General features: G+C 41.6%; 2 protein-coding genes across 2 annotated transcripts; one reads left to right on the forward strand and one right to left on the reverse strand.

Moving 5' to 3' along the window:
- Window positions 1–1,087: 1,087 nt before the first annotated feature.
- On the reverse strand, window positions 1,088–27,710 carry LOC111673532 (neurotrypsin-like). The gene is made up of 14 exons (XM_023431317.2): window positions 27,408–27,710; window positions 22,676–22,718; window positions 14,987–15,229; window positions 13,801–13,939; window positions 13,072–13,250; window positions 12,623–12,770; window positions 10,883–11,061; window positions 10,363–10,504; window positions 8,875–9,095; window positions 7,621–7,762; window positions 7,225–7,503; window positions 6,116–6,238; window positions 5,600–5,868; window positions 1,088–4,281 (listed from the first exon to the last, which is right to left on the reverse strand). The coding sequence occupies exons 1-14, from the start codon at window positions 27,501–27,503 to the stop codon at window positions 3,698–3,700; spliced, it is 2,787 nt and encodes a 928-aa protein (XP_023287085.1). The 5' UTR covers window positions 27,504–27,710; the 3' UTR covers window positions 1,088–3,697.
- Window positions 17,114–21,618, forward strand: LOC111673533 (nuclear factor 7, ovary-like). The gene is made up of 2 exons (XM_023431318.2): window positions 17,114–17,218; window positions 18,443–21,618. The coding sequence occupies exon 2, from the start codon at window positions 18,445–18,447 to the stop codon at window positions 20,122–20,124; it is 1,680 nt and encodes a 559-aa protein (XP_023287086.1). The 5' UTR covers window positions 17,114–17,218; window positions 18,443–18,444; the 3' UTR covers window positions 20,125–21,618.

Consider the following 27,710-nt stretch of genomic DNA (forward strand, 5'->3'; position numbering starts at 1 on the left):
GTGTTTTTTTTCCCCCAATACTGTCGCACACTGAATGAAGCAGATTAACGAAGAGTAACTGTATTTTGTCAGTGACTCCAGACTTTGAGTTGACCCTAACCCTGAGCTTAACACTAACTCTGAAGATTTCACTCTTGCTGCAGATCCAGTTTAAGACAGATGTGACTTAGCCCTTTGAAATTTGTGTAAAACTGATTTGTTCTATTCATCTTTATGTCTTATCATTTTGGCTGTTGTCCACACCAGCATATAAATAAATACATATAAACTCATCATAACTCATCTTCACCTACTTGTACTTTCTATTTTCTGCTACTTTATGCCCCCACTCTACATGTGAGGGAGAAATATTGTTTTACTTCCCTACAGTTATCTGACATTTAGTTATTAATTTCTCTAAAATTCAAATTTTAGTTACAACACATATTTATAAATAAAATGTGTTACATATAAGTCATTTATGCCCCACCAGTACTTTTTTTCAGTCACTGAGGTCCATCTTATTCAAATCTTCAGCATATTTTCAGTCAGATTTCTAAATATTCTGCCATGTCCCAAAAGCTGACTCATTTATGCTCATTATAAATCACTTTTTCTAGTTTTGAATAAAAATTGGCCAATCCACAGCAACAAGGGTATCCTCTGATCCCCCCCTCTTTTTCAGAGAGAAACCCATCCAAACAAAAGAAAAGATTAACAGGGCTCATGGGTGACTGAGAGCAGCAGCTAAGCAGATTTACTTTTCAATTACATGGAGGCAATAAACGTTTTGTAAGCAATTTTTTTTTCTAACTTATAAAATCCACGTTTTTGAATGTAGGAAATGAAATGGCATATTATTCCTGCAGGGCTTTAAGAATCTTTTATATTAATGAAATATATACTGAACTCACTATAAGACAGAACAGAAAGGATCTTGTGTATCAAGTGTTTTGCTGATTTCCTTCATCTAATCTTTCTGAATGTCTCCTCCAGACGTAAACATCATCTTCTTACTGTTGTGCAAAATGTGGATACAAACTGAAAATAGCGCAGTCACCATTATGTGGAAAAAAAATAAAAAAGAGAGAGACCACACCACCACTGATGACGTTTTCTCACCAGGTATATGTTTTAATACTCAACCATGATTCAGCACATTACACTGAGGAACAGACGATGGGTTTAACACAGGTAAAGTAGGCCTACATCTGAAACACTTTACTCTGCTCCCTCACCGTCCAGCCATAGACATACAGTATTTACATTAACCTACAGGATCTGCATGGTAAAACATCAAAGTCTCGGGAAGGAAGGAGTAAGTGATAGGCTTGAGTTTATGTACAGGATCATAACAACAGGCATCGGACAGGTCCATGTTGGAGAAACAGTAGTCGCAGGTTACAAGATGCTTCACGACACAGTGGTTCACAGTACATCAAAGCACAAGTCAAGTCCGTACACTTAATAGCAAGAGTATAAAAAAGAACCATCAGGGCCACATTATCCAACGGCCGGTGGCCCTGTGAAAATAGAGCAATGTCGCCATCTTGTGGTTGGATCACACATCTGCTCAGCGAACAAGAGAACAGACAACATTAAACTTCAACAGTTCAGCTACCTAATTCAGTCAAGAATGAATGCAGTACACACACTATCTAAACTCTGGAGTAGTAGCTATCTACCCGTCTATCTGCCTACTCATTTAGCTATCTAGCGCCATCTGCTGGAATCAGTACAAAAAGATATTTTGTGACCCGACAGTCAGCTTCCAATGGCTTTGAAAGGAGAGAATTGTCCTGTACAATTTTGAAGGACCACACCAGTTTTGTGGGTTTTTTTTTTTTGCATGTTTTACCTCCTTAACTACAAACACAACAAACTGTGTACACTTGATGTAACTGCTGACAAAACCATATTGTAGTGTTTCAGTTTTCCAGGCAGCAGTTTTTTTTGTTTTCCTTTTGGAATAGAAATCAATGAACGGACCTTTAAAACCTGCGCGATTATTTTTAAAAGGTCCGTTATTGTTGTGAGGTAATGCAGTGTAATTGATCTGCACTGCATTAGCTCTCGACAATAATGAAACCGACAAAAATAACTGAAGATTTAACGTTTCTTGTGATGGATTCCACAAGTTTCAAGTCTGTGGATTGATTTCCCATATTGCATTAATATCAGAGGTATCCAAAAAGCTACCTGGGAAGTAGGAAGTAGTTTTGAGAGGATTGCTGCATTTACGACACAAGTCTGAGGTGAAGGGTGGCCAAAAACCAAAAACTGTAATTATAAATGACAACACAAAAGTTGTTCTTGTCATACACTTGAACTATTTACTAACCACAAATAAAGTCATTATTTACAATGTATAAACCCTTAACAATGGCTGCCGTATCAGGAAGTGGTTGCCATGACGTTATAGTTTCCTGATGCGTTTGAAGGTAGTAGGTACTAATAATAATAATTCTTTATTTGGAGAAAACTTTTCGAGATTCCCAAAGATGGTTCCCACAGAGGATAATACATAAGAAAAACTATAAAACAAAGAACATAATAAGAGCGTACTAGGTAGCAGTTAAACATTAAAAGCAATCCTACACAGTGAGTTTGAGGAGCTTTTTGAACACGGACTGATGCAGTCGTGGAAGCTCTCTCAGTATTTGTGCAGCATTTCCTTCCCTTTTTTTTTTTTTTTTTTACCTCTGATATGTGTCTCCATTATTTTGATTTCTCAATTGCTCTCTGTATTGATTCACCCTCAGCTTTTGTGAAACATAATTGGGACTTGGAAACGACATTTGTGCATTAAATTCCCATGTGTGTATTTGACGTCATTACAGGCTTTGAGCTTCTCTTTTGTCCAACGTTTGCTCTGGAAACGACAGCACGGCTTTCAGAACAGTCAGCAGCAGGGTAAATTTTACATCACTGGTAAGAAGGCAAAACATGCTGAATCACTGATGTGGTCCCAAGGTAAATAGCTTAGTCATGGGTCTGAACGAACAACAGCACTTTCACCAGTAAAGGTATAAGACAACAGCCTGAAGAGAGGAGCCCTGTTTGAAAAAGCAACATCACCCACATCTGAATTTTTGTCCAAACCTGCCTCACCTGCTGCAGCAGTTTGGGGTTTATCTACACTAATAATCTCAGAGGGACAGGGATGATACGCAGTCAGCCTTTATACTAGCTTGTTCTAACAGCTCACACAGCAGACACATTAATAGGTGAATTTTAGCATAGATTCTTGTGTGACCGTCTTAGAAATGTCCCCCCGAATGTTTTGATGCTAACGCTATTGTCATTAAAATACATGCCATGCTGATTTTTTGGATTTTCAGTATCAGTGAAAGGCCCTCATCGGCACGCTGATAAATCTGCCGGGGCTCAACCTTAAACATCGCCGACCCGTCAGTCATTGTTCTGGCTCTTAACGGACTGCAACTCACATGTACAGCACCACAAATCACCCACACACGCTCACATCCTGGCAGTGATGGGAGGGTCTGCCCACACTGCTCATCTGATGCTTAGCAACCGCAAACACTTGGGATTCACAACACTGAGTTCAGATTTGAAATGAGCACAGAGACTGCCGGTTTTTACTGACTTAAGCTAAGAGCATCTTTCTTTTCTTTTGCTGTCAAAGTTAAGTTTTGTCCTCCTCCTCCTCAGGCGGTCACATGGCACAGATGGTAAGCCAATGGCACGGCCTCGATCAGACCAGAATTTGTGTGTTTGTGTCTGATTCCCCTACACGGTGGGTTTGTGGGCTCTTAGTGTGTGTGTTAACGTGCTGATCGGTGTGTGAGTGATGAGTGTGTGTGTGTTTCAGTTTAATCTCACTGATTTCATTTGTCTGTGGTTGGTCGTGCGTGTGTTTGAGCTTGCCGTGCGTGTGGAAGTATTTATCTTTGCCCTCGCTGTGTGTGTGCGTTAGATCGTTGTGTGTCAGATCTTCTTGTGTCTGTGTGTGCGTATGCGGTTCCTCTGGACGCACTTGCACGTTGATGACCTCGTCGATCCAGCTCCTGAAGCGGCTGACTCGAGTGTAGAGCGCAGGAGAGGAGGGGTCAGAGCAGCTGTAACTCCCGGCAACGACTCCAGTGAGGACCCATCGACCCGTCTCCTTCTGACACACCAGCCCGCCACCAGCGTTTCCCTGACAACTGTCGCCATGGAGGAGACTGGTGTCTGGAGGGCTGCCGGCACACAGTGTGCCGTGGCTGGAGAAGCTGTCGCCATAGCGCTTCTTACATTGCCATGATGACATCAAAGGGACCCAGGATGCAAGAACTGAGTCTAGGAGAGAGGGTGGAGAAGATGACTAAAGAGGTGACATTACAGAAGGGTTGAAACAATTTGTTGATTAATTAATCAACATAAAATGTATAATTCTGACTATCAATTAATCGTATAAGTCATTTACAGCAGCATGCTCGCAGACTTACTGTGTCAATGCTAACATGATGACGGGTATAATGTTCACCATCTTCACCATCTTACTTTGGCATGTTACCATGCTAACATTTTCTAATCCATTTTCTAAACACCTGAGGCTGATGGGAAAGTCATTAGGTAGGTGTTATATATTTGGTCATAAATATATATTCAAAGTAATTACAGTTCATTCTGATGGGAACATGAATCAAATTTCATGGCTGTTGATCCAATAGTTGTTGAGACATTTCACTCAAAACCACATGGTGGCGCTAAAGGAAAGATCAGGGGCTCATCAGAGTCAGTAGATTATTCCTCTGAGCACCTACGAATGTCTGGACCAGATTTCATGGCAGTCCATCCAATAACTATCAAGATATTTCACTAAAAGTGGAAAAACGGGGGCACCCCTGTGGTTCAGGGGCTTAGAGACCCAGTATGAACTGCAATGAACTTGGTCCCCAAGTCTGGCCAAGTCTCTCCCTTGTTTCCACTCATCTCTCTACTGCCTGTCTGTAATAAAAGCGTAAAATGCCAAAAAGAAAAAATAGTGATGGCTCTAGATGAAAAGTCAGACAATCACCAAAGTCATTAGATTGATTCTCTGAGGAACATGAACGTCCACCTGCTGAGATATTACAGTCTGAACCAAAATGGTGGACCGACAGCCCAACATTAACATCCCCAGGGCATTAACACTAGCATGGCTTAAGATGGCAAACATTCATTAGTTCCAACTTCTCACATGTGAAGATCTGCTGCTTTTCTCTGTTTTATTCCCTTAACAGAGTCAGTTAACCTCTGATGTCAGTTGGCAACAATAACAGGTTATTCGTATATTAATTTTAATTTCTCATGGTTGTCATGATTGAAGCAGCTCAAACCTAACACAAGTTCAAACTTACATTTATTATTTATTATTATTTATTTATTATTTATATCTATGTATTTATTTTTAAAGTGAATCTGTTGAAATCGGTGGCAAAACAAGCTGTCCGCTCAGTTGCTAACACACGTGATTTAATAGATACAAACATTTAAAAATACTGACTTGAGGCTTCAGTCTTCTAATCCTCTTTACTGCGCTGCACTGGTGTTGTATCTAAAACATATTTCTTGATTCGTTCTGATGTTGATATAAAAAAGAGATATACTCTAGAGAGGGAAAAAAAACACATACCTGGTCCTGTCCAGCCAGTGGTAACCATGACAACACAAGAAGATGGCACAATTCCCCCCGATGCTGTGTCTGCAGCAGGAACGCACGCCGCGTTAGTGTTAGGGTCAAAGGTCAGACAGTGACCCTTGGTGCTGGGCAGCTTCAACAAAGCCAAATCATGACCTCCGCTCTCCCCCTTAAACTTCCTGTGAACCACCACCTGCTCCGGGGTGAGAGTCTGCTCCGACGCCCCGACACGCACCACGTACATGGAAGGATCGTGGCCGAACCTGGAGAAGAGAGAGAGAGAGAGAGAGAGAGAGAGAGAGAGAGAGAGAGAGAGAGAGAGAGAGAGAGAGAGAGAGGGAGAGGGAGAGATAGATAGAGAGATAGAGAGAGAGAGAGAGAGAGAGAGAGAGAGAGAGAGAGAGAGAGAGAGAATGAATTTAAGGTGGATTTATAGTTGTTAGCGTTCAGTGGACCCACTGAAGACGTCTCCAGTGTAGGAACTGATTAATGGTTCAGTGTCAGATTTACCTGCTGACACAGTGCGCTGAGGTCAGGGCCCAGCAGGGGCTGATCAGAGTGCCGCTGCAGAGAGGACCGCCATCTTTTCCTTGGGACTGAAGCCACACTGACACTTGCCATGGCCATGTGGTCCTGACAGAGAGCGGGAAAAGATCACAATCGAAATTATTTCCTTATTCTACATTTGAGTTTCTGAAGGTTGTTCACAAGGAACGGTTCAAAGCTGAATTCCCACCCACTCAAAGACTGCCCCGGGGCATCAGACCCACAGGGGCCCAAAATGCCCCCGGTTAACTTTGTGCTACTTTATGTCAGATTAATGAAAAGTACAGAGTGGAGTTTTTGACCACTAATAACACTATGGAGCAATGTTTTTGCGAGCGGGTTCCTGTTTTGCATGTATCACACTTTGGTCTCACTTTATTCCACCGATCGACAGTAACACGACTAGTCACGAAACCATGGACCAAATATTGGATGCAAATGATGCAGCTTTAAAATTATAATGTGTATAAATCTGATAAAAACTGGCTTTGCAAATGTTTTAATGCATTCAACATCAGTCACACAATTCACAATATTCATTTCGGTGAGTAACACTGGCAGTTCCCTTAATTGCATTTTTTTTTTGTTTTTGTTTTTTTACCACCAAAGTACTATAACAACTAAGGTGACTCTTGTATTGTTACCTAATCTTGTGACCCTGTTTAATGGAGGACTCTGTCCAGTTTTAAAACCTCTATGGTGCATATTCCTAAATAAAGCTAGTTCATCAAATTCTTACACAGCCAGTTGACTCAGAAAGTCTGTGGTCAGGTTGTATATTGAGTCATGAGACTAATGGCTGTTTGCATTGTACTTAATGGAAAATAGGAGGCCACAATGTAGATAAATAATGCACAGTGGGTGGGGGGTGAGGTGTCATTTATTTCACATGCAATAAATACACTTGATTAAAATATACCATAACTCACTGCAGTCTTTTTGTTGCAGTCAGTTTTATTGTAATTTTGTATCGTGTGTTCAATATTTACACTTGCCACCGATTAGTCACCAGGACAAAGCCACAGATCTGGACATATTGTACGACCACATTCTGTCCAAATTCTGAATCTCACCTGAGCATGTTTTCCTCTCCTTGGTTCCTCCTCTTGCTCTCCTCCTCCACCAGCTTCCTCAGCCCACAGCTCAGCTCTTGAGGCTTGACCTGCACCGTTGACTCCTGCGGCGTGACGTCGCACCTCACCCCTGCATCTTCCCTGCGCCTGCAGCCCTGGACGCTCTGACCCAGAGAGGGACACTCTCCCAGGAACTCCTCCTTCCCCGTGCACCTCACCTGGTCCAGGTGGATGGGCCCTTTCCCCTGACCGAACCCTCCGGCTGCTACCGCTCCCCCACTGGAAAGACGAAGGCGTTTGTGAGAGGATGTGAATTTTTATGCCTTATTTTTTTTTTCTTCATCAGACTCTTTTTCTTTCATTAACATTAACATTAACATTAACATTAACATTAACCTGTGTCCAAGCTGTCTGCACACAACAGCTGCGTTCAGGTTGTTCCAGCCTGAGTCACAAATACTCCCCCAGTCACCATGGAGATACACCTCGACTCGACCCTCCTTCCTGCTGCTGCCACCCACAAGGCGCACCAGGGGACCTGACAGAAAAAAAACACACAAAACTCTCATTGATATTCATGTCTGTGCATCTACATACTCCAGTCTCCACGTACCGAGAGCGAGTTTCATGTCCACTGACAGTGTTAAATGTCATCTCCAGCCTGGTGTGTCTTTACTCAGCCTCTATTCTCATTCTAATGGACCGTGTGTGTCGACAGGAGGCACAGGACCTCTGGAGCACTGAGACAGTAAACAACGCTCTGTTCTCTCTGCTGTCAACATGTGGCATTTAAACTATGGATGGACATACGGACACACACACACACACACACACACACACACACACACACACACACACACACACACACACACACACACACCGCTGTTTTCACAATGAGGTAGCGATACAGAACTAGTTTCATTTGTTCATTGACGAATGGATGGATAGATTTATAGATAGATGTATAGATGTGTAGATAGATATTATTTCTGTGAGTGAAAGAGGAGTGAACAGCTCACAGTCTGGCATTAGACCAGCACTCTGCAGGGACAGCTTTGCCTTTTGGTACAAAATTAATTGCAGTTGCACAGTCACCAAACTTCTGTAGTGCAGTGCAATGATGGCCTGGTTTCTTCCTGCCTTCCTCTGTTCTCACTGTAATCGCTTACCAGTGAACAAAAACCCTCAAAATGTTGCACAGCGGTCTGGTCTGTTCTCGGCTGACATACAGGAGACTCAAGTGTCGACCATATAGTCCTGATCGTTGTGCTAAAACTGGATTCTGTAGAAATTCTAAAAATTATGAATCAAATATTTTGTGATTAAATTCTCAGACATGAACTCTGTCATCTTATTTCTCTTTGCAGCTTTGATTCACATGATTGTTAGCTTGGCCTGATGATTATTTTGATCCACACACACTGGGGGAAGCAGTGTCGGTTGGGGAAGAGAGCGACAGTTTGGGGAAAACAAATCTGCTACAACTGCTACACTAAAAGCTGCGGTTGCGCTCGGCAGCTTCGAGGTGTGAATGCGCTAACTGAATGTTGATCAGAGCGTTAAGAGCATCTCAGCGAAATGATCCTGAAGAGATAAAGGTAAAAATAAAACAAAAGTAATTTGTAGCTCGAGCCAGGTTTCATCTCTCACCTGTGGAAGGTGCGATAACCGGCACCTCGTTTGTCTCGTGGCTGGATCGGCCCCTGCAGCGAACCCCGACATCCTCGCTGTGGGAGCAGTCGGTCCGCCCCCAGATCCCGTGTGGACAGTCCAGCAGGGAAGTCTCAGATCCCTCGCAGTTGACATCGTCCAGGAGGATCAGACCGACACCCTCGCCGAACGTCCCATCTGAAACGACCTCAGCGTGACCCCTGAGGGTGGAGAGGAGGTTAATGTCCACTCTTGTCTGAGTTTCACATCATGGAGCTTTTGGAGAAAAGTTATCCAAGTTGTCCATTGCGCAAAACTACAAGTGGAATATTAGTTGTTCAGACTCCAGAATATTAAAAAATGAGGCTGATGTTGTTGTTATTGTATTTTTCCCTGCAACTCTGAATTCTTAATGTTCAATATATCGCAGCTACTCAGGGGAAATAAACAGGCTACAGACTTTAATCAGAGCAACAAGAGAAAAAACATCCAGACTTTGTCTTTTAGTCCCAAATGTTCGACATAACAGAAGGTAGAAAAACAAAATTAAGCTGCAGGACTGAGCAAGTTCACCGATACATGTCTACACTTAGACATTAGCAAATGATAATGAAATAATAACAGCTGGAGTAACAGGGATAAAACTTGTCACTGCAAAAGTCCAATATAATGATGTGAAATTACTCCAACTAAAAATATGTAATGTACCGCAGAATGACTTCATTATAAAAACTTATATGAGTTAAGTGAACAGTCAAGCAGTAAAATTGTATATTCGAGTTTGTTTTTAATTAAACAAATACAAAAGAAAATAAATAATTATAAAATCATTAAGTTGGAGTAACAGAACCAAATTATTGATAATTTAAAGAGTTTTTACTATTATTTGCATTTACTCAGTGTATGTGTATGAATGCACACACACAGTGGAGGGTTTCAGCTGCTTTGTTGCACCTACAGTATAACCACACCCAGCAGTGATGCCACAGGGTCCTGGAGTACATGTTTACATCACTGCAGCAAGGTGAGAAGTTAAACCTGTGCAGGTCAGTAAAGACAAAATGTTCCAGGGTTGTCAAGTTAATCTTTAAGTATATTTACTCAGAGTTTAACACTCAGCGGTTCAGCTAATCTGCCTGTGTGGTTGTGTTTTAACAAGATGTGATAGGCCTTTATTTCTAATTTCCCTCTGTTCCCCAGTTAATCCAAACACAAAATGTCCCCCGTGTTTACCTTTTGTCTTAATAAATTCAGTATAATGCCACAGCACTAATTACATCAGCACAAAAAGAGTCATGCCACATTTTACCCCAAAACAACATTCATCTACCTTGAATGAAACACAATGAGTCCTCCAGCCACCGTCTTTTATAGGTAGGCTTTTAATGTGAAAAAACATCAGGAAGTGTTGAGTTTTGTTAACACTGACCAGGAGTCATGAAACTACTACTTCTTATTTTGATTGGTTTGCTGGTTATGTATTCATACCTGTAGCCCAGCTGTCTGCAGACCACCTCTGCATGCTGCTGGCTCCAGTGGTCGTCACACACCGTTCCCCAGTCACCATTGTGGAAAACCTCGACTCGACCCTCCCAGGGACTGTCTCCTCCCACCAGACGCACCACGCCATCTGAAACATTTCATAGTGAGGGGTCATTATTAAGTCCTCCGGGACCGTAAATGTGATTAAAGGTAGATACACTTGACTTGAAAGTGCGACCACAAGGCAAGATTACATTTTACGAGATGCTTCATTTGCCATTAACATTAACCCTAATATTTCTTTTCCAGATTAATTATTAATCTTAGATTAGTTAGTTAAATTGTAGCTGCTGTTTCATGCCAGTAGATATGTTGCTGCCATTAGTCCTGTTTCCACTTGTCACACAGAGGATGTTGCTGCTTCATGTGGTAATGATTTATTGATGTTCAGGCGCTATAAATAGCAGCTTTATAAGCCTACCGCTGTGTACAGTAGCCTGTGTGTGTGCGTGTACAGTACACGTACCTGTATAAGGGCTGCAGGAGACTCCAGCATCTTCCATGTGGTCACAGTTGTGCTGCTCCCAGTCGCCATGGGGACACTGATCCAGGAAGAGCTCGTTTCCTGTGCACTTCACAGCATCCAGCAGAATCGGGCCTGAACCCTGACCGAAGTGAGCCCAGGACCAGGCCTTCGCCACACCCCTGCAACACACACACACACACACCTACTGAGTTCTACACCTACTCCATATAAACCTGAGATACATGTAGTGCCGTCCAGTTCTTACAAAACAAAACAAAAAATAGCAACATAAAATACTTTCTAAATAAAGCATATGTCTAAAAAAAAACAATTCATCCAAATAAATAATAAATAGCTCTTACAAAGACGCTGTTGCATTCATGTGGTGATGATTTATTGATACCAAAATGCAACATTTGTTGTGTTTGTGTGTTTCCATGTATTCCTGATCCTGTGTGTGTGCAGGTGACACTCATGTTTAGGCTGAAAATAATATGCAGAAGGTTTGTTAAAAGCAGTGAAGAATAGAATATAATGAATGGCTCTGGACTACTGGATGCTGAACTCCCTCAACACCTTCATTTTCTTCATTATTATTATCATAATTATTTAAATGTGGCTTTTAAAGTAGAAAATGGCCTCAGAAATCAACAGAGGAGAGATGAAAAGACTATTTTGTCATCTGTGTTGTCACTCATGTAACATAGAAATCTGTGAGCAGATGGATGGTTGATGTTAAAAATCATTTTGTTGGAGAATTTATTTCACATTCCCTGTGGGAAGGGGGGTTGTTTTGATTGTTGAGAACATGAAAAGTGTTTAAATGTTTGACACACATATCTGTTGCAGGAAAAAAAAAAACTTTCCCGGTGGGAAAAACAAATCATTTTTGGTTCATTTTGTCTTCAAGTGTCAAAACACCTCGGTGCCTGTGTGCAGCTGTGTGAGAACCTGTGCATCAGCATCAAGACATCTATTATTTAGAGGCACAGACGCAGATGGCGAGGTGTCCCCCCGCTGTTTGAAGAGATGAAATACAACCTCGTGTTGAACATGGAAGGATTTCTCTCTCTTCACAGCTACAACTTCATCACTCAGAGTCATGTGGGAAGTTAAACCTTCCCTGCAGGGGTGCACACTCTGTGCGTCTGCACAGATTCAGACGGTGTTTTCCCTGAGATTTCTTTTTGTTTTTTTTACCAAATCAACCAAACGACACCCGTGTGCTCCACCTCAAAGTCAAATGTTCCAGCTCACTAATGGTTTACTCACTCAAGAGCTTCAGAAACAAAATAACTGTTATAACTTTGTTATTGGGCTTTTAAAGAGAGTGTCAGCTCCTGTTTATCTAATTTATAGTGAATATACCACAACTGCAAGGACGTGTCCCATTTATATTATTCAAAATGACCCAAAGTAGCTTCCTCCTCATCTCCTTTTCACTTAGTCTGTGTTAACACACACCCTGAGGGTCATCCCAAACCAGAAAGCGGAAATTAAAACCCTCCGACAGCAAGTCTGCACCAGCTGACTTAGTAATCTTCACTATCCCTAAGCAGAAGAACAGGAAAGAAGAAGACATCCTACATCGTCCTGGTAACTTTGCCGTATTTAGATTAATGTTGTTTGAGTTAACATGTTAACCCTGTAGTTAAGTGCCAGTATGGAGGACACGGGGACAGAATGTCATCACATATGTTAACTTGGCGTAGTGTGAAGGTGTGAAAAAGCTCAGCATACCCAAAACCGAGCTGTCTGCACACCACTTCGGCGTCTCTGTCGTCCCATTGGTCATCGCAGACAGAGCCCCACCTTCCAGCGTGAAACACCTCCACTCGACCTTCAAAGTCTTCCTCGCCTCCGACCAAACGCAGCGGAGGGCCGCTGCCTACAAAGCAGAGGGGATGTAGAAACACACCTGAAATCCGGCAGCATCCTCCTGTGTGACTCAGATGGTCCGTCTCCCTCAAATTTGTTTTTATTTCAAATTAAATTTCCTTTATCAGCTTGACATTAAGTAAATTACTGCAAAATTACGGCTGCATAAAATATTACTATAGTTTCTATAACAGGCAAACAAACAATTTAAGAACAACAAGTATTATAATAAAAGTGTTTCTGTCTCTCTCAGGTGTGTGCGGGGAAATATTCAGGTCTGGTTGCCATGACGCTGTAAAAGTCATACTGACCTTCTGGCGGCGCACACACCACTGCGGCCTCGTTTCCATGGCTACAGTCGCCGGTGACGAACGTCCTGCTCCGGCACTTACTCAGGGTGTTCTCATCACCGCGGCAACCCAGACGCTCGTAGTGAAAGAGGCCGGAGCCCGAGCCGAACTGCGAGTGCTGCAACGCTGTGCCAATGTCCCTGTCAGAACAGAAAATCATCAATAATCAGTTGATCAACAGAAAATTAATTGTCAACTATTTTGGTAATCATTCAAGTAATTTTTCATCCTAAAACGTCAAACATTTCAGCAAATGTGAGAATTTACTGCTTCAGTTTGTTGTTAATAATTTTGAGGATTGAACTATTGGTTGGACAAACTTTGTGAAGGTGTGACTGTGGATTCTGGATAATTTGTGACAGACATTTATTATCACTGTTTTCTGAATTTTTACAAACCAAATAAAGAATTGATGAATCATGAAGCTAATCAGTAGATTAATCAATAATAAAAAATAAACATTAGTTGCAGCCCTATGTAAAGTAGTAGAGAAATAGCTCTGCTTTGACCAGGTAAAGGAGTAAAATGCTGCTTACGCATTCAAGTAATAATAATCTAATGAAAATATTTTCAATGCATGTATTTTATTTGTTAGGGAGTATTTTTACAGTGTGGTATTAGTACTTTTACTTAAAAGCATCCAAGTACTTCCTCCACTACAGATCAAACTTGAGTTTTGTCTCCTCCTACCCCAGGCCCAGCTGCCTGCAGATCACACTGGCGTCTCTGTCTGTCCAGTGGGGGTCACACACCGCCCCCCACTGGCCGTTCAGGTAGACCTCAACCCGCCCGCTGCCGGAGGACGAGCTGCCAACGAGACGAGCAGCACCTAAAAAAAACAGAGAGAGATGAGGAGGTTTAATGCTCAGGAAACACAAATATACAGCGGTAATGGTCATATTGCCTCGCCATGTACACAACAGTCACACAAACATACAATCTCAAATGTTATGCTCGTGTTTCTACGATATTCTTTTTAGAGGCTGTGACAAATTGTAAAAAAAAACAAAAAACATTGTTGTGTCCTTTTGATGCTTACATTGATTTAAGAGCAATATTCACTCCTCATTTAGCTCTATTTTGTTTGAGTTTGCAGACCAGAAAACAGAAGCAACGATCCAAAAAAGACTAAACTGCTCTATACATTATTACACATTACATTACTTTATTTGATCCATGTCATTAGTGCAGTTTTTATTCTATCAACCAAAAGTTCACTGGATCATTGCAATCAATTTGAAACCATCTTGAACCCTGGGAAACTTTGTTTTATCTGATATTTTATAGACTAAAAGTGGTTCCTACGTCCCATTAAAAAGGGCCAGTGTTTATTTGCGTCCCTGTCAGTTGTGGGCATCTGAACAAAAGAACAAGTTTCCTTTCTTATAATGTTTCATTTGAATTCATTTTGGAAGCCAGAAGAAATAAAAACAATCAGTATCTCACAAAAACAATGCAAATATTAAGAGTTACAACATAATACAACATCATTTTGTAGAGCAGAAACATCCTGTATTTTCTATTTTGTCTCCTTTATTCATCTCATGACACCTCAGATTTACTTTGCACAATTGATTGAAAAATAAAAAATCAACAGATTATTTGATAATGACAATAATCATTAGCTGCAGCCCCAGTTTCATCCCGTGCTATGCTGTCATCACTAATCAGCCCAATATTGGAAATGGCTGATAGAAATTAAATTGGTTTGTAATAGAATAAGGAAGCATGATTTTACTGTTTAATAGTGTCTCCTGTTCCTCCTCGTGTGTTTTATTCTAAACCTTTATAGCGCTTTATAACTCTATGAATATAAAGTTTACGATTTTTACAAATGGTCCTAGATCAGTCATATACTGGTAATCTGTGGTCGCACCCTGGTGGCAGTCGCAGTAGGCCCATCCAATGGCTCCAGAGTTTTGTCTGAAGAAACACCAGGGGTTGGACTCTCGGTCCGGGTTCCTGCAGTAGCTGTGGTCGCCCAGCCCTCGGCCCGGGTACTGCATGACATAGTCTGGAAAGTCGGTCCATTTCAGACAGGGGGCGCCAGAGTCCGTCTGGGACACGGTGCCGTTGTAGTATCCCAATTCTGTGAATCCCTCAGAGCAGGACAGAGGCACTGCACAGAGACAGAAGGAGAGAGGGAGGGGAGGGAGTAAGGAAATGTTAAGGAGGATGCGAGAATAAGATGTTTTGTATGAAAGGAGGAGGAGGAGAAGGATTTGGGTCAGAGAGGACAATGTGGATGAAAGGAAGTGAAATGAGGAAAGTCTGATAGCAGAAGGAGGAGTGGAATTGCTCTTTATTGAAATCACATTAACCCCGTGTCTATATTTTATCTGAACATAAAAGCTTACATGGATGATTTTCATATGCTGTCCACCGCCACAGTAGGATCCTGCCTAATGCACTCACCCACGCTGAGCCATGTTGGACTGGAGAAATTCCCATAACCTTAAAATCGGCCTTATTTAACCTGGAGGTGACCAGATACTCGCAGTAATCTTCTCTGAGAAGGAGGAATGTGTGAGTGAAGCTTAGGCAGACTGAGAGGGAAACTGCTGACATCAAAGTGTTGCAAAATTAGGCCACAAAGCAGAATAGCTTACACACTGTAGCCTGTAGAAAACTTAGATCACACATTAATGAACAGGGATCACACTGCAGAGCATAAGGAACAGAGCGGCACACATAACATCACCAGAAAGAGTAACACGCTCGGAGGTGTAAAGCAACTGTAAAAGAGTGAAGAAGTGATATATCAAAGTGACCTATGAGTAGTTTGTTTAGATAAGAGGTATAGAAGGAGCGTGGAAGATAAGCTAAAGTACCTCTGTGTCCTTGTTTGCTGCTGTTAGCTTTGAGCTCAAAGCACCACTGAGCCCAAGCACAGCCTCACAGAGCCGCTGGCGTGTCTGTGGACTGTTGTTTAGTGTCTTGAAAGCTACGTGTTCACATTTAATTCACATGTGAATTGTCCTTAAAGCACACATGCCTGTGTCATGTGAAAAGTCTAAATGTACCAATATCATGTAAATTGATCACACTTAAAATGCAGTTGAATATATATTTAGAAAACTCTCAAATTTTCACACGTTACATATCACACAGCTGCACATGCCTGTCTGTGGCTTTACACATGTGTAGTTTTTCTGATATTATAGTGACATATAAAAAATATAATAAATCCACTTGGGAGACTTTCCTCCACTAGCATACATTTCAGAGGGAAATTTTTTTTTATATTCATCTGACAGCTTCAGAGTTACTCTGTATGGAGCCGCAGAGTGCTCAGTATTGAATAAATCAACAGGACTTTATTAAATAAATTATAATTAATGTTATTTCATCATTCATAATGGCAGCAGAGTTGTCACCACCCCTCGCCTTTCAGGCAACCATCAATCCGAAAACATGGAAATCCCCAAATGGAGTATTACTGCCGTGTTGTGTTTTATACTTTCTCTTAAGAATTTCAGGACTTTCCACACTGAAGCTTTAAGGGCTTTTGAGACCAAGCAGCGACTAAACTATGATTAATGGTGGAGGTGCTTCAATAACCAGCAACAGTCTTATCTCTTCGACACACACAGCTTGGCCGTCCTGGAGCATTATCTACACAGTGCAACACTTATGCCCAACTCGCACACTAACACACAAACACATACTCACAGACTTTGCTGCATAGCGACCAAGAAAGAAGCACTACAACAGATGCAGAAACACACACACACACACACACACACACACACACACACTCTGAGTGCAATTTGGAGGGAGATAAGAGAAAGAGCAGCAGGGGGAAGAAGTGAAAGCACTGGAGAATCTGAGAAAGAGGAAATCAATCAGGCAGAAATGTACTGAACTAAAACAGATCTATCCTCAAACAATAAATAATACACTACACACTCAGGCATTGGACCCAAAAACAACCCTCACTAGTATCCAAACCTATAAGAAATAAGCTTCTGGCTACAGCGACAAAAAGGGTGTCTGTCCCTTTAAGAAACATGACACAGGAAGAAACTGAAAGTGAAGTTCTTTCTTTAGAAAACGGCCGAGTGCTCTCTTGTTTTTCTTTCAGCTTTACAAACCTACGCCACCACACGTAAGTAGTCATTTGTATGTCAAATGTTCATTGTAACGTGTAAATTGTAGTTTCATCCCACTCTCTGCTAATTTCAGCCTCTTTGTTGTGCAATGCCGCTGCTGCTGAGTCAAGCACAGTTTTGAATGTGCCGTCTAGTTCACAAAATAATCTGACCAGAAGCTCCATTTATTGAGCTTTCATATCACATGATCGTCACCAGACGGCAACAGTTTGATCAGTTGTTATGTAACTGCAGATGTTCAAACTGTCTAAATGCACTTTACTTTCTGTTCAGGTTGGCTGAAACGTTGAGATTCAAATTTCAAACTTGACCGTGGAAACAGCTGACAACAAAGTCCATTTATTACATTTTCTGGAGCTTTCACACCAATGAAATGAAAAATACATTCTCCAAATTCTAATTAAACCTGTGTTTTTGTCTCAGTTGTTCAGTTATCCATTTGTATATATACATATACATGAATTCATCCAGTCAAATTTGATTTGAAACAACTAACCAACCCTAACTATCTTATACAGATGCACATTACAGTTCGTCATAGTAGTTAGCAGAGCAACATCATGGTAGGAGGTGTGTGTTTAGATTTCAGGTGTGCGAGGCAGTCTTCTGCAGCTACATATCATTTTATATGAACCAATCACATGTTAACTATCTAATTAACATCGCTCTAAATACCAAGCCCAGGTATTCTGTTTCACTCAGAAATACATCATTACTGAAGTCAAGATGCTCTAACTTCCATTTTAATATGACTTTAAAGGTGCTAGCAGTGCTTAGGAGTAATTTATTTTGATGAATGGATCCCTCTTTTGTTTGTACCTCGTACAAGAACGCACACCAGTAGATGTGGTGTTGGTGTTGTTTCACAACAGCGCAACAAGGAAAGCATTGTTTTCAAAAGAAATTGGCTTTGCAAATGTTTTGCGGTATGAAATAAAACTAAAAATGACTTTTATTATTGGTTAATCTGATGATTATATTTTTGATTAATTATCAATCATTTGGTCATAAATTATTGGTAAGTAGTGAAAGATTCTCATCATGGTTTCTAAACCCAAAGATATTTACTTTGTCAGAAGAGAAAGTTGAGCCAGTGAATTTTTTGCCATTTTCGCTCAAAAAATGACTTAAACATTAGTCAGTTATCAAAATTGCTGCCGATTAATTTTCTGTTGATCGACCAATTAATTAAGTGATGTTTGTTTGTTTGTTTGTTTTAGAAATGGCCTCCAACGTCACTCTTTTATCTGAGGATCAGTTTCTCTGTCCAATCTGCCTGGAGACGTTCACTCGACCAGTTTCCACTCCATGTGGACACAACTTCTGTATATCCTGTCTCACGTCGTACTGGGACAACGAACCAATCTGCCAGTGCCCGGTTTGTAAGGAAAAATTTGAGCGGAGACCCAATCTCAAGGTCAACACTTTCATTTCAGAGCTTGCATCACAGTTCATGTTGCTTCAGGCGACAGATGCTCACATCTGGAGCCCAGACCAACTGAAGGCTAACACTGGTGGTGCAGTGTTGTGTGATATTTGTACTGACATCCAGCAAGAGGCCGTCAAATCCTGTGTGGAGTGTCTGACTTCTTACTGCAACGTTCATCTAGAGCCTCATCACAGAGCTGCCGGACTGAAGAGACACAAACTGGTCAATCCTCTGGAGGACCTGGAGGACAGGCTCTGCAGGGAGCACAACCACCTCCATGCGTTGTTTTGCAGAAAGGACAAAGTTTTGCTGTGTGACGTCTGCGCCAGTTCGCAGCACGTGAACCATGATGTTGTTCCTGTGCCTCGAGCATACAAAGAGATGAGAGATCTGCTGGGAGACACAGAGGCAAAAGTGCAGCAGATGATCCAGGAAAGGCAACAGAAGGTGCAAGCCATGACGGAGTCAGTAAAACAAAGCAAGACAGAAACCAAGGATGTTATAGCTTATAGCGTGCAGGACTTAACAGCACTGGTGTCTGAGATTCAGAAGAGCCAGAGGGAGCTCGTAGAAGTGATGGAGAAGAAGCAAAAAGCTGCAGAAGAACGAGCGGATGGTTTTATTAGCAGTGTGGAGCAGGAGCTCACTGAGCTTCAGAGGACAGCGGTGAAGCTGAGGGAGCTCAAACAGACTGAAGACCAGCTCCGTTTCCTCCAGAACTTCCCAAACGCATCCCAACTACCACCCATCATGGACTTGTCCTCATTCAGCTTTGACAGACACGTGGAGATACAGCACATACAGAAATGTTTGGTCAGCTCTGTGTCTCAGCTGCGAATGTTACTGAACAACATGAACACAGAAATAAATTCATTCTCTGCGTCTGAAGACGCCACGCTGAGGTACGTTCGCCAGTATGAGGTGAACATTTTGCTGGATCCTGATACAGCTCACCCTCTGCTCATTATATCTGATGATAGGAAGCAGGTGAGATACAGCATGGGCTCAGGTTTGTGGGGACTCCAGAACCTGAACCCAAACATGTTCACTGAACACCTCGCAGTGCTGGGACAGAGAGGCTTCTCGTCACGCAAGTTTTACTTTGAGGTGTTTGTGGGTCAAAAGACTGAATGGTGTGTGGGCGTGGCCACGGCTTCGGTCCAGAGGAGGGGGGCGCTTGTTCGGAGTCCTTCCTCTCGACTCTGGGCCATCTGGTTTCTGGAGGACAAGTTTGAAACCTTCAGTTCTCCAGGTGTGTTCATACACTTTGGGAAAGTGGAGAGGGTCGGAGTGTTTGTGGATTATAACGGAGGTGAGATATCGTTCTACGATGTACAAACCGCCACACTTATTTTCTCATTTACTGACTTTGTCTTCACTGAGGAGCTTTACCCTTATTTAAATCCTTGCGATAATGAATATGGTTCAAACTTGGATCCAATGGTTATTGTTCCCGTCAGTCGTATAGAGTGAACGGAGGCTTCAGAGACGCAGTGGTTTGTGGGTTAATTACTAAAATGCAGCTGATGAGATTGATTTCAAAAGCACCTTAAATTAAATGAAAACTTTTTGATGAGGCAGTTTTTCATAATGATAAAATATTCAAAGCATTGACGGAGAAGAACCATCTTCAGCTGCCATTTGTGCGGCTTAGATCCTATATTTTTCTGCTGTATGTGTTTATATACAGTGAAACAATATTTCTCACAACCTTAAGCTTTTCTATAATAATGCTTTGTGAAAAAATGTGTTCTTGTAGGTGCCTGTGTTTTATTTAATTATTGTTGGATTCCTGGACCCACTAGATGCTTAAAAAGGTTGACGCAATTAATCAATCGTTACAAACTATTATTACTTATTATATGTAAATATTGTTCATTTATTTTGATTGGTTAACTGATTGTTTCAGCTAACCAGCTACTGTTGTCTTATGATGGCAGGATGTTGACTTCAAGATGTTGATTTGATCAAACAATATTGCTTTATTATATACAGGGAGCAAACAGCAGAAACAATTCATTTACGTACTAAAAATAAAATATAAGCCTCAAACTTTACTGGCCACAGAAATACAGAATAATGTGGGGTTTTTTTCTACAATGTCCTCAGACAGTGTTTGGAGCTCCTGCACTCACTAGGTACTTATCGTGATGACACAGGTGATGTCAGTTTAAGTCTATGAAGGTCGAGGGTTTTTCATCGAAGACATTTTTTAGAAAAACACAGTTGTGAGTAATAAAATAAAGTATGGCTCAGTTCCATTTAGATGCTTCAGTGTCAGGGAGATGGTTTTGTTAATGCTGCCTCACTGTCACACTGTCACGGTTTACTGGGACACTTGACTAGATAAGACTTGTGGTTAATTTCATTATTATCTACACCGTGGCTTTTACTGCCATGAAAAGTGAACATGTCTGCTGAGAAAAGTGTGGGAGAAATGTGGGAAAATAAATAATTAACATTGAAAGTTAATTCACCATGAATAAAACCCACTCATATATTTCTATATGAGTTGAGTCAGTTCAGATGAGTAGTGAAGGTACAACAATGAAGGAGGTATGAAACAAAACCTGCATCTATGAGCCCTCGAGCTTTCTTTACAGACACAGACATTCATATCTAGGCTATTATATTAAAAAAAACACTATTTATACCTATGCAGGTATGTTCAATATGAAGTAATATTGAGGCAAATATCTACCAGTCTGTTTGCTGATGTTGTTTTCCTAATTCATACACTACACTAATATATCCACGTTATTTAAATCATGCCATGTTCTTGTGTTCATTTTTTTTTTTTGATGACATTATGTACTTCTTGCAGTAAATGCAGTTGTTGTTGGTAATGATAAGCTAAATTAATAAATTAAATTATGTTTTAAGCTGTATATGCTCTGTAATTGTAATAAAACTTTTATGTCAGCTTGATGAAATTTTAAATAAGTAAAAAAGTATTACGTAACTAAAGCAGGCAACATTTTCAGTGTATTTCTGTCTTAACCCTCATTTCCGTCATTGGTGAAAGATGGACATCTTAAAACAAACATTTCATTTTTGGTTTTTAGTTGAATTTCAACTCCACATGTCTGAAATTCATCATTAAATTCCCCTTTCTTCCTCTTCCTTTAAAATTCACTTCTTGCTCCCACATCTCCATCCTGTGTATCTCATTCAAGCTCTTTAATTCATCTCAACACCCGCAGCGCTCAGACACACACACACACACACAAAACACTCACTGCTGCTAACACCCTCCTCATCGCCACGACAACGGTACCCTGCCCATCGCCATGGGAACGCTCAGTCTCCCTGCTCCCATAATCCATTTCCCAGCCACAATGGGTATTTGACACGGTTCACACTCGGAGGTTTGCTGTATTGGAGGGGGGGTGGGGGTGTGGGGGTGGCAGCGGCATCTACTACACAAAACACACACATCGTTACACATATGGAAAATGGGGAAATTCTGTTTTGCACCATTTAACCTGATTTTGATAAAATTTTATGCAGCAAAGGAGGAAACGCACAATATCTGTGCAACGTTTGCTGAGTTGAAAATACATCCATGACATCAATGTGCACAACCATTTAAAAAGTGTCTTGAGATGATAATAGAAGCGGTTTTGCTGATAGATGAGAGGTGTGTTTGTAACAGCACATAATTTGAACTTGTCCGTCAGTGTGTACGTGGCTTCAAAAGCACAGATATTTCAGCACTGGTAATGACACCGAGAAGGAGGAGCTCCTCACCCCACCCCCCACCACCAATATCATCATCGTGGCCTTCACTCCTCTCAGGGATGTGAAGAAAGAAAGAAGTGGAAAATGAAAAGCAGAGGGGGTGCAGGCCGGAAGGAAGAGGAGAGGTAAAGCTGAGTGTGGGAGCAGGGCGGCAGCAGAGGGGGTTTCATGTGTATGTGAGTCAGAATGAGGGTTAAACTGGAGGGAAGAGATGGTGTAGGAGGAAAGGACAGATGGAGAAAGGGATGAGAGTGCTGTGTTCAGAGTATCACCTCCCACCTACCTGAGTTCTGCACCTCGTTTAAGTAACTGTCCTCAGCCACTACCTGCAGACGGGAAGAGAAAGATGCAGAGTTAGATATGTTGCATGAAAATAACCAATATTAAGATATTAAGAGATTATTTGTACTGCCAAGGAGGTTTTGTTTTCTGGTCTATTTGTCTGTTAATTAGTTAGAACGCCTCAGCAGATTTCACTGATGTTTTGGTGGATATATAGACCAAGGCCCACGATAAAATAATCAGTTATTGATGCAGAAAGCACCAACATTAAGCCATTTGTTAGAAGTGGAAATGACTAATCACTTTACTGATTCGAGGCATTTCGGTCATTTCGGTTCAAAGATTTTTTGCCACCGACCGAGTTAATTCGTTTTGGTTCCTCAGCCAAGAGGTCGAACCACTGTTCTTCAGTTTAATATCACGGTTCATACGGCTGCAGTGTTCATCTCTACAATCCATCCCATGTAACATCAATGTGACATTACAGTGGCTTCAGAAAGTATTCAGTCCCTTTCATGTTTTGCACATTTATTTTTCAAATGAATAAAAATGCCATATTTGACAAAGTGAACACATGTTCTTAGATTTTTTTTTTTTTTTTTTTTAATGTATTAAACTGAGTTAGCTGGCAAGAAGAGCCATGGTCCAGGAAGGTGTCCAAGAACTCAAAAGCTCATATTAATAGAGCTCCAGAAGTCCGCTGCAGAGACGGAGAACCTGCTGGAAGGATGAATCATCTCAGCAGCACTCCCATCAACCGGGCCTTTGTGGTGAGTGGCTAGACTTACTAAAAGGCTTATGTTGGCGTGCTCGGAGTTCACCAAACGGCCTTTAAAGGGATCTGAGAGCATGAGGAAAATGATTCTCTGGTCTGATGAGACAAAAACTGAGCTCTCTGGGCAGAACTCCAAACATTATGTCTGGTGAAGACCAAGCACTGCTCATAAAGAATGGTTGTGGCAGCTTCACGCTATGGGACGGTCCTCGGTTGCAGGGACATGTCGACTGGACATAATAGAGGGAATGATGAATGCAGCCAAATACAGAAAGGTTTCGGTTCATTGGTTCACCTTTTGACCTCAAGCATGCAACCAAGAAAATGGTGGAATGGCTACCTTTGTAAATGAGATACTTCAGTTTTTGATTTTTAATCATTTGATTTGCAAAAATTTCTAAAAACATATTTTTGATTTGGCATTGTGGGTTATTGAGTGCAGATTGATGGGCAAAAATATTTTATCCAAAAAATTGTAGCTAGCATAGGAAACGCCTCTTATACGGTATCGGATATCTGCGAGTACGGACGTCTATGCAGCCATCCGATACCATGTAATTTATTAGTTTCATACCCGGATAAAACTTCAGTTTATCTCTTGTTTAGCTCTAGAACAGTAGATGCCAGTGGTTGCACGGCACAACTTCCTGTGTAAGCTGCAGTTTTAGAGCTACAAAGATTTTATTTTCGGTTAATAGTGCAACATTAGCCATTAGCAAAATGTCAGCAATTTGGCAATACATTAAACTGAAAAGTCCCACCAATGGTATCAGACCAGCACTTGGTATTGGCCAATGCACAAGTTCGAGAATCTGAATTGTTATTGGGAATTAAAAAATGGTATTGAAACCTCTCTATAGCCAGTGTTAAAAGGTGAAAGGAAGTGTACATCTCTAAGAAGGTTTTGCAGTATTATAACAATTTCCCACTACTTCTGCTTTTGCTCCTGTCAGGAGTCAACGGTCAGTGTTTGTACAGCTGTAAGAGCTCTCTATCAGATAAACAGAGTTTTTGAAAAAAATATTACTGCTGTTGTTTGTCTCCATGAAGGCAATGTGTACGTGCAACCAAATGTGGAATAACACAAGCACATACTAACTCAGAGTGATCTGACAAATCTGAAGGCTCTCAGCACAGAGGAAGGTATTTTAAATGGACATGTAAAAGATGAATCTGACTCATCTTTGCACAAAGCCCAAATATTTATTTAGGTTATGCATGTGCGGGCGCGAGCATTGTCTATTAAAATACTGTGCAGCCTTGTTAAGGTGTTTGCTCTCTGAGTGGTTTCTACATATTTTTGAATATGAAATACAGTCACTCCGGTCAAAGCCAGACACCAGAGAACAAAGGAAAGTCAGAGCGATTAAGAGGTACAACTGTATTATTCACTGATGGCAGGGATCACCAACCGAAGGAAAGAAATATTACAAGTATAAAGTACCCAGGTACATAGTGTACAGTGTAAACACACACACACACGTCACACACAGACACACCAATAGCACTTGACAGCATCAGATGATATCTGACAGAGGAGTGTTTGTTTCAGTTTCAGAAATCAGGTCACACCTCTACACAGCAGGGCACCTGAAAGAAGAGGACACACACGAGTATATAATACACACACCCATGTACTCTCTCCCGCTCTCTCTTTCTCTCTCTCTCTCTCACACACACACACACACGCACGCACACACGCACACACACACACACACACACACACACACACACCCTCAGCCACCACTGTGGAATAACTGTAGTGAGGGCAGTGAAATACAACACATTTCACCTTGACACGGGTGAGTTCTGCTCTATGGTTGTTTCTCTCCAACACACACACACACACACACACACACACACACACACACACACAGACATATGAAACCAACATACAAACACCTCCCAGAAGGCACTGCTCATCCTAATGTTATTAATGCAGGAACAGGTGACCTGTGGTAGTGAACATGGGGGCTGATATCTCCATTCATATCAATCACACAGCTCGATTACAGCGCTAATCAGTTATGATGCTCTAACACCTGCATCCACTGCAAACACAGCTACAGACAGTCCATTTCTGCTCTTGGTGAAAAGACATTACTGTGGGATGGAAGATTCTCCAAGGTGATGTTTTCAAACTGAGCTTTTAGTCCTAAATAATAAAAATTGTGTTATCCTGACTGGTTGTCGCTGGTTATGTTTTGGGAAATGACAATGTTTCTTTCTGTGTAACAGCACAATTTGTGACAAGTGCTTTTAGTTGACGTTTCCAGCTGTCCATCATTACACAATTTCATTCATATGTCCTTGAGAAACAAGTGGTGCTGAAAGCTTGGTTACATGGTGACCACTTGCACCACTAAGTAGATAAATGGAGCTACAAATCAAACAATCAGAATAGTGCTGCAAATCAACCAATCAGAATAGAGCTACAAATCAGCCAATCAGAAAACGGCTACAAACCAACCAATTTGAATATGGCTAAGATTCAACCAAACAAAATACAACTACAAACCAACCAACCAATCAGAATATGGCTACAAATGAACATGTTTGAGCCTTGCCATGGCTCCACTCAGGACACTTAAACCTAATCTCAGAAAACTAAGTAATATTGGATGTGATGCAGGGTAAAACATAGCCTATTTTATAGGTTACGGAGTCTGGTTCCTTCCTGTTTACCTGTGCAGGCCTACATCTTTGACATTTTGTTTAGATGATGCCGACAAAATAAGGTGCTGCTGCGTTCAGGATCCTCCCAGAGAAAGGATTTGTCTAATGAAGTTGAAATGAAAAGGAAAAAAAGCTGAAACTAATCTACCTTGTGCTATTTGTGCTACATGGAGGCTGCTCCCAGTGTTAGTGGGTCTAATTAAATCCTGTATATCACTGCTCTCCACTAATGACTACACAGGCTACATGGCTCATATATATGCTGTGCATTAACACAACACACAGAGTAGTAAAGGAGAAGAGAGAAAAAACGAGTGAAAAAAATGAGTAAACTGATTAATTGATTGTTGTATCATTAATTGATACTCAGCTCGTTGCAAATCCAACATTCAGAGTCAGCATAAGAAATAAGAACCATTAACCAATTTTGTCTTATAAATAACTGAACCTGACCTCCAGCTGAGACTCGGCATGTTCTGACTCACACCTGACAACAACACCTGCTTCACCAGTTTTCACTCTCAACATGTCTGAGTTGACTGAATTGCTGTGACAAGCTCCAACAGCCCGAGCAGGGTTCATTCCCACAACTCCGCGGGGGCAGAGGAGCCTCCGATGGGTTCCTCTCATGATATCCCGCCGAGGGGGAAAGATGGGGCGGTGGGGGTGGGGGGGTGATTGATTGATACCATGCATGAATGTGTGTGTGTGTGTGTGTGTGTGTGTGTGTGTGTGTGTGTGTGTGTGTGTGTGAACGTCCGTATGAGAGTGTACGGTGTCCGCTTTAAAGTGGATAATGACTGAATAATGATTCCGGCTGGAGGTGTTTGATGCCGTTTCATTGCACCGACCTGCACCTGCTTTGTTGGAAAGGCATCCTGGATAAAGGGCTCGCGCCGCAAGACAATTTAAGAGGGTTGCATTGACTGCAGAGTTGCTCGTGAGGGGGTTTAAAATACAGTGCATTTACAATACAGCAACATATCCATTAAATGTGTTTTCAGCTACGCCGAATGACAGACTTTGGCTGTGGATTTATTGTAAAGCGTGAAAACATATCCTACTGTATATGAGCCGGTACTCAAAGCTTGGTTGCATTGCCCTGAATTCTGGTACAGGCTTGTCAATCTAATTATCAGTAAATTATCGATCGAATAAAGGTTTTTGGTCAAATGCAGCAGCGTGACTGTCCAGAAAAAAGAAAAGCAGGAAAAAAAAAAAAAAATCAGGCCAAATTGCAAAATCAACCCCATCATCATCATCATCATAAAACAGTACGTACCTCAGCCAACAGCGGCAGCCAGAGGCAGGTTCCGATCAAGCACAACATCTCCCGGCTGGTTAGAGCCATCCTTCCCGCCCGGTGTGTCCGTGTCATAGCCAGAGAAGCCGTCGCTCCACTCCCATCTCTGTTCCCCAACTGTCCGTGAGGTGAGCGGTTATCCTCCGCGCGTCCCGCTGCTGGAAGAAACGTGGTGTGTGATGATGTACGTGGGAGGTTTTACGCACAGAAGACAGGGTGGGGCACAATGAACGGGATGGAAAACACACACACACACACACACAGATCCCGAGTTAAATAGTG

The sequence above is a fragment of the Seriola lalandi genome, unplaced genomic scaffold (assembly GCF_002814215.2).
Source record: "Seriola lalandi dorsalis isolate HSWRI2012SDOR001 ecotype SW California unplaced genomic scaffold, Sedor1 jcf7180002054920, whole genome shotgun sequence".
Classification (NCBI taxonomy): domain Eukaryota; kingdom Metazoa; phylum Chordata; class Actinopteri; order Carangiformes; family Carangidae; genus Seriola; species Seriola lalandi.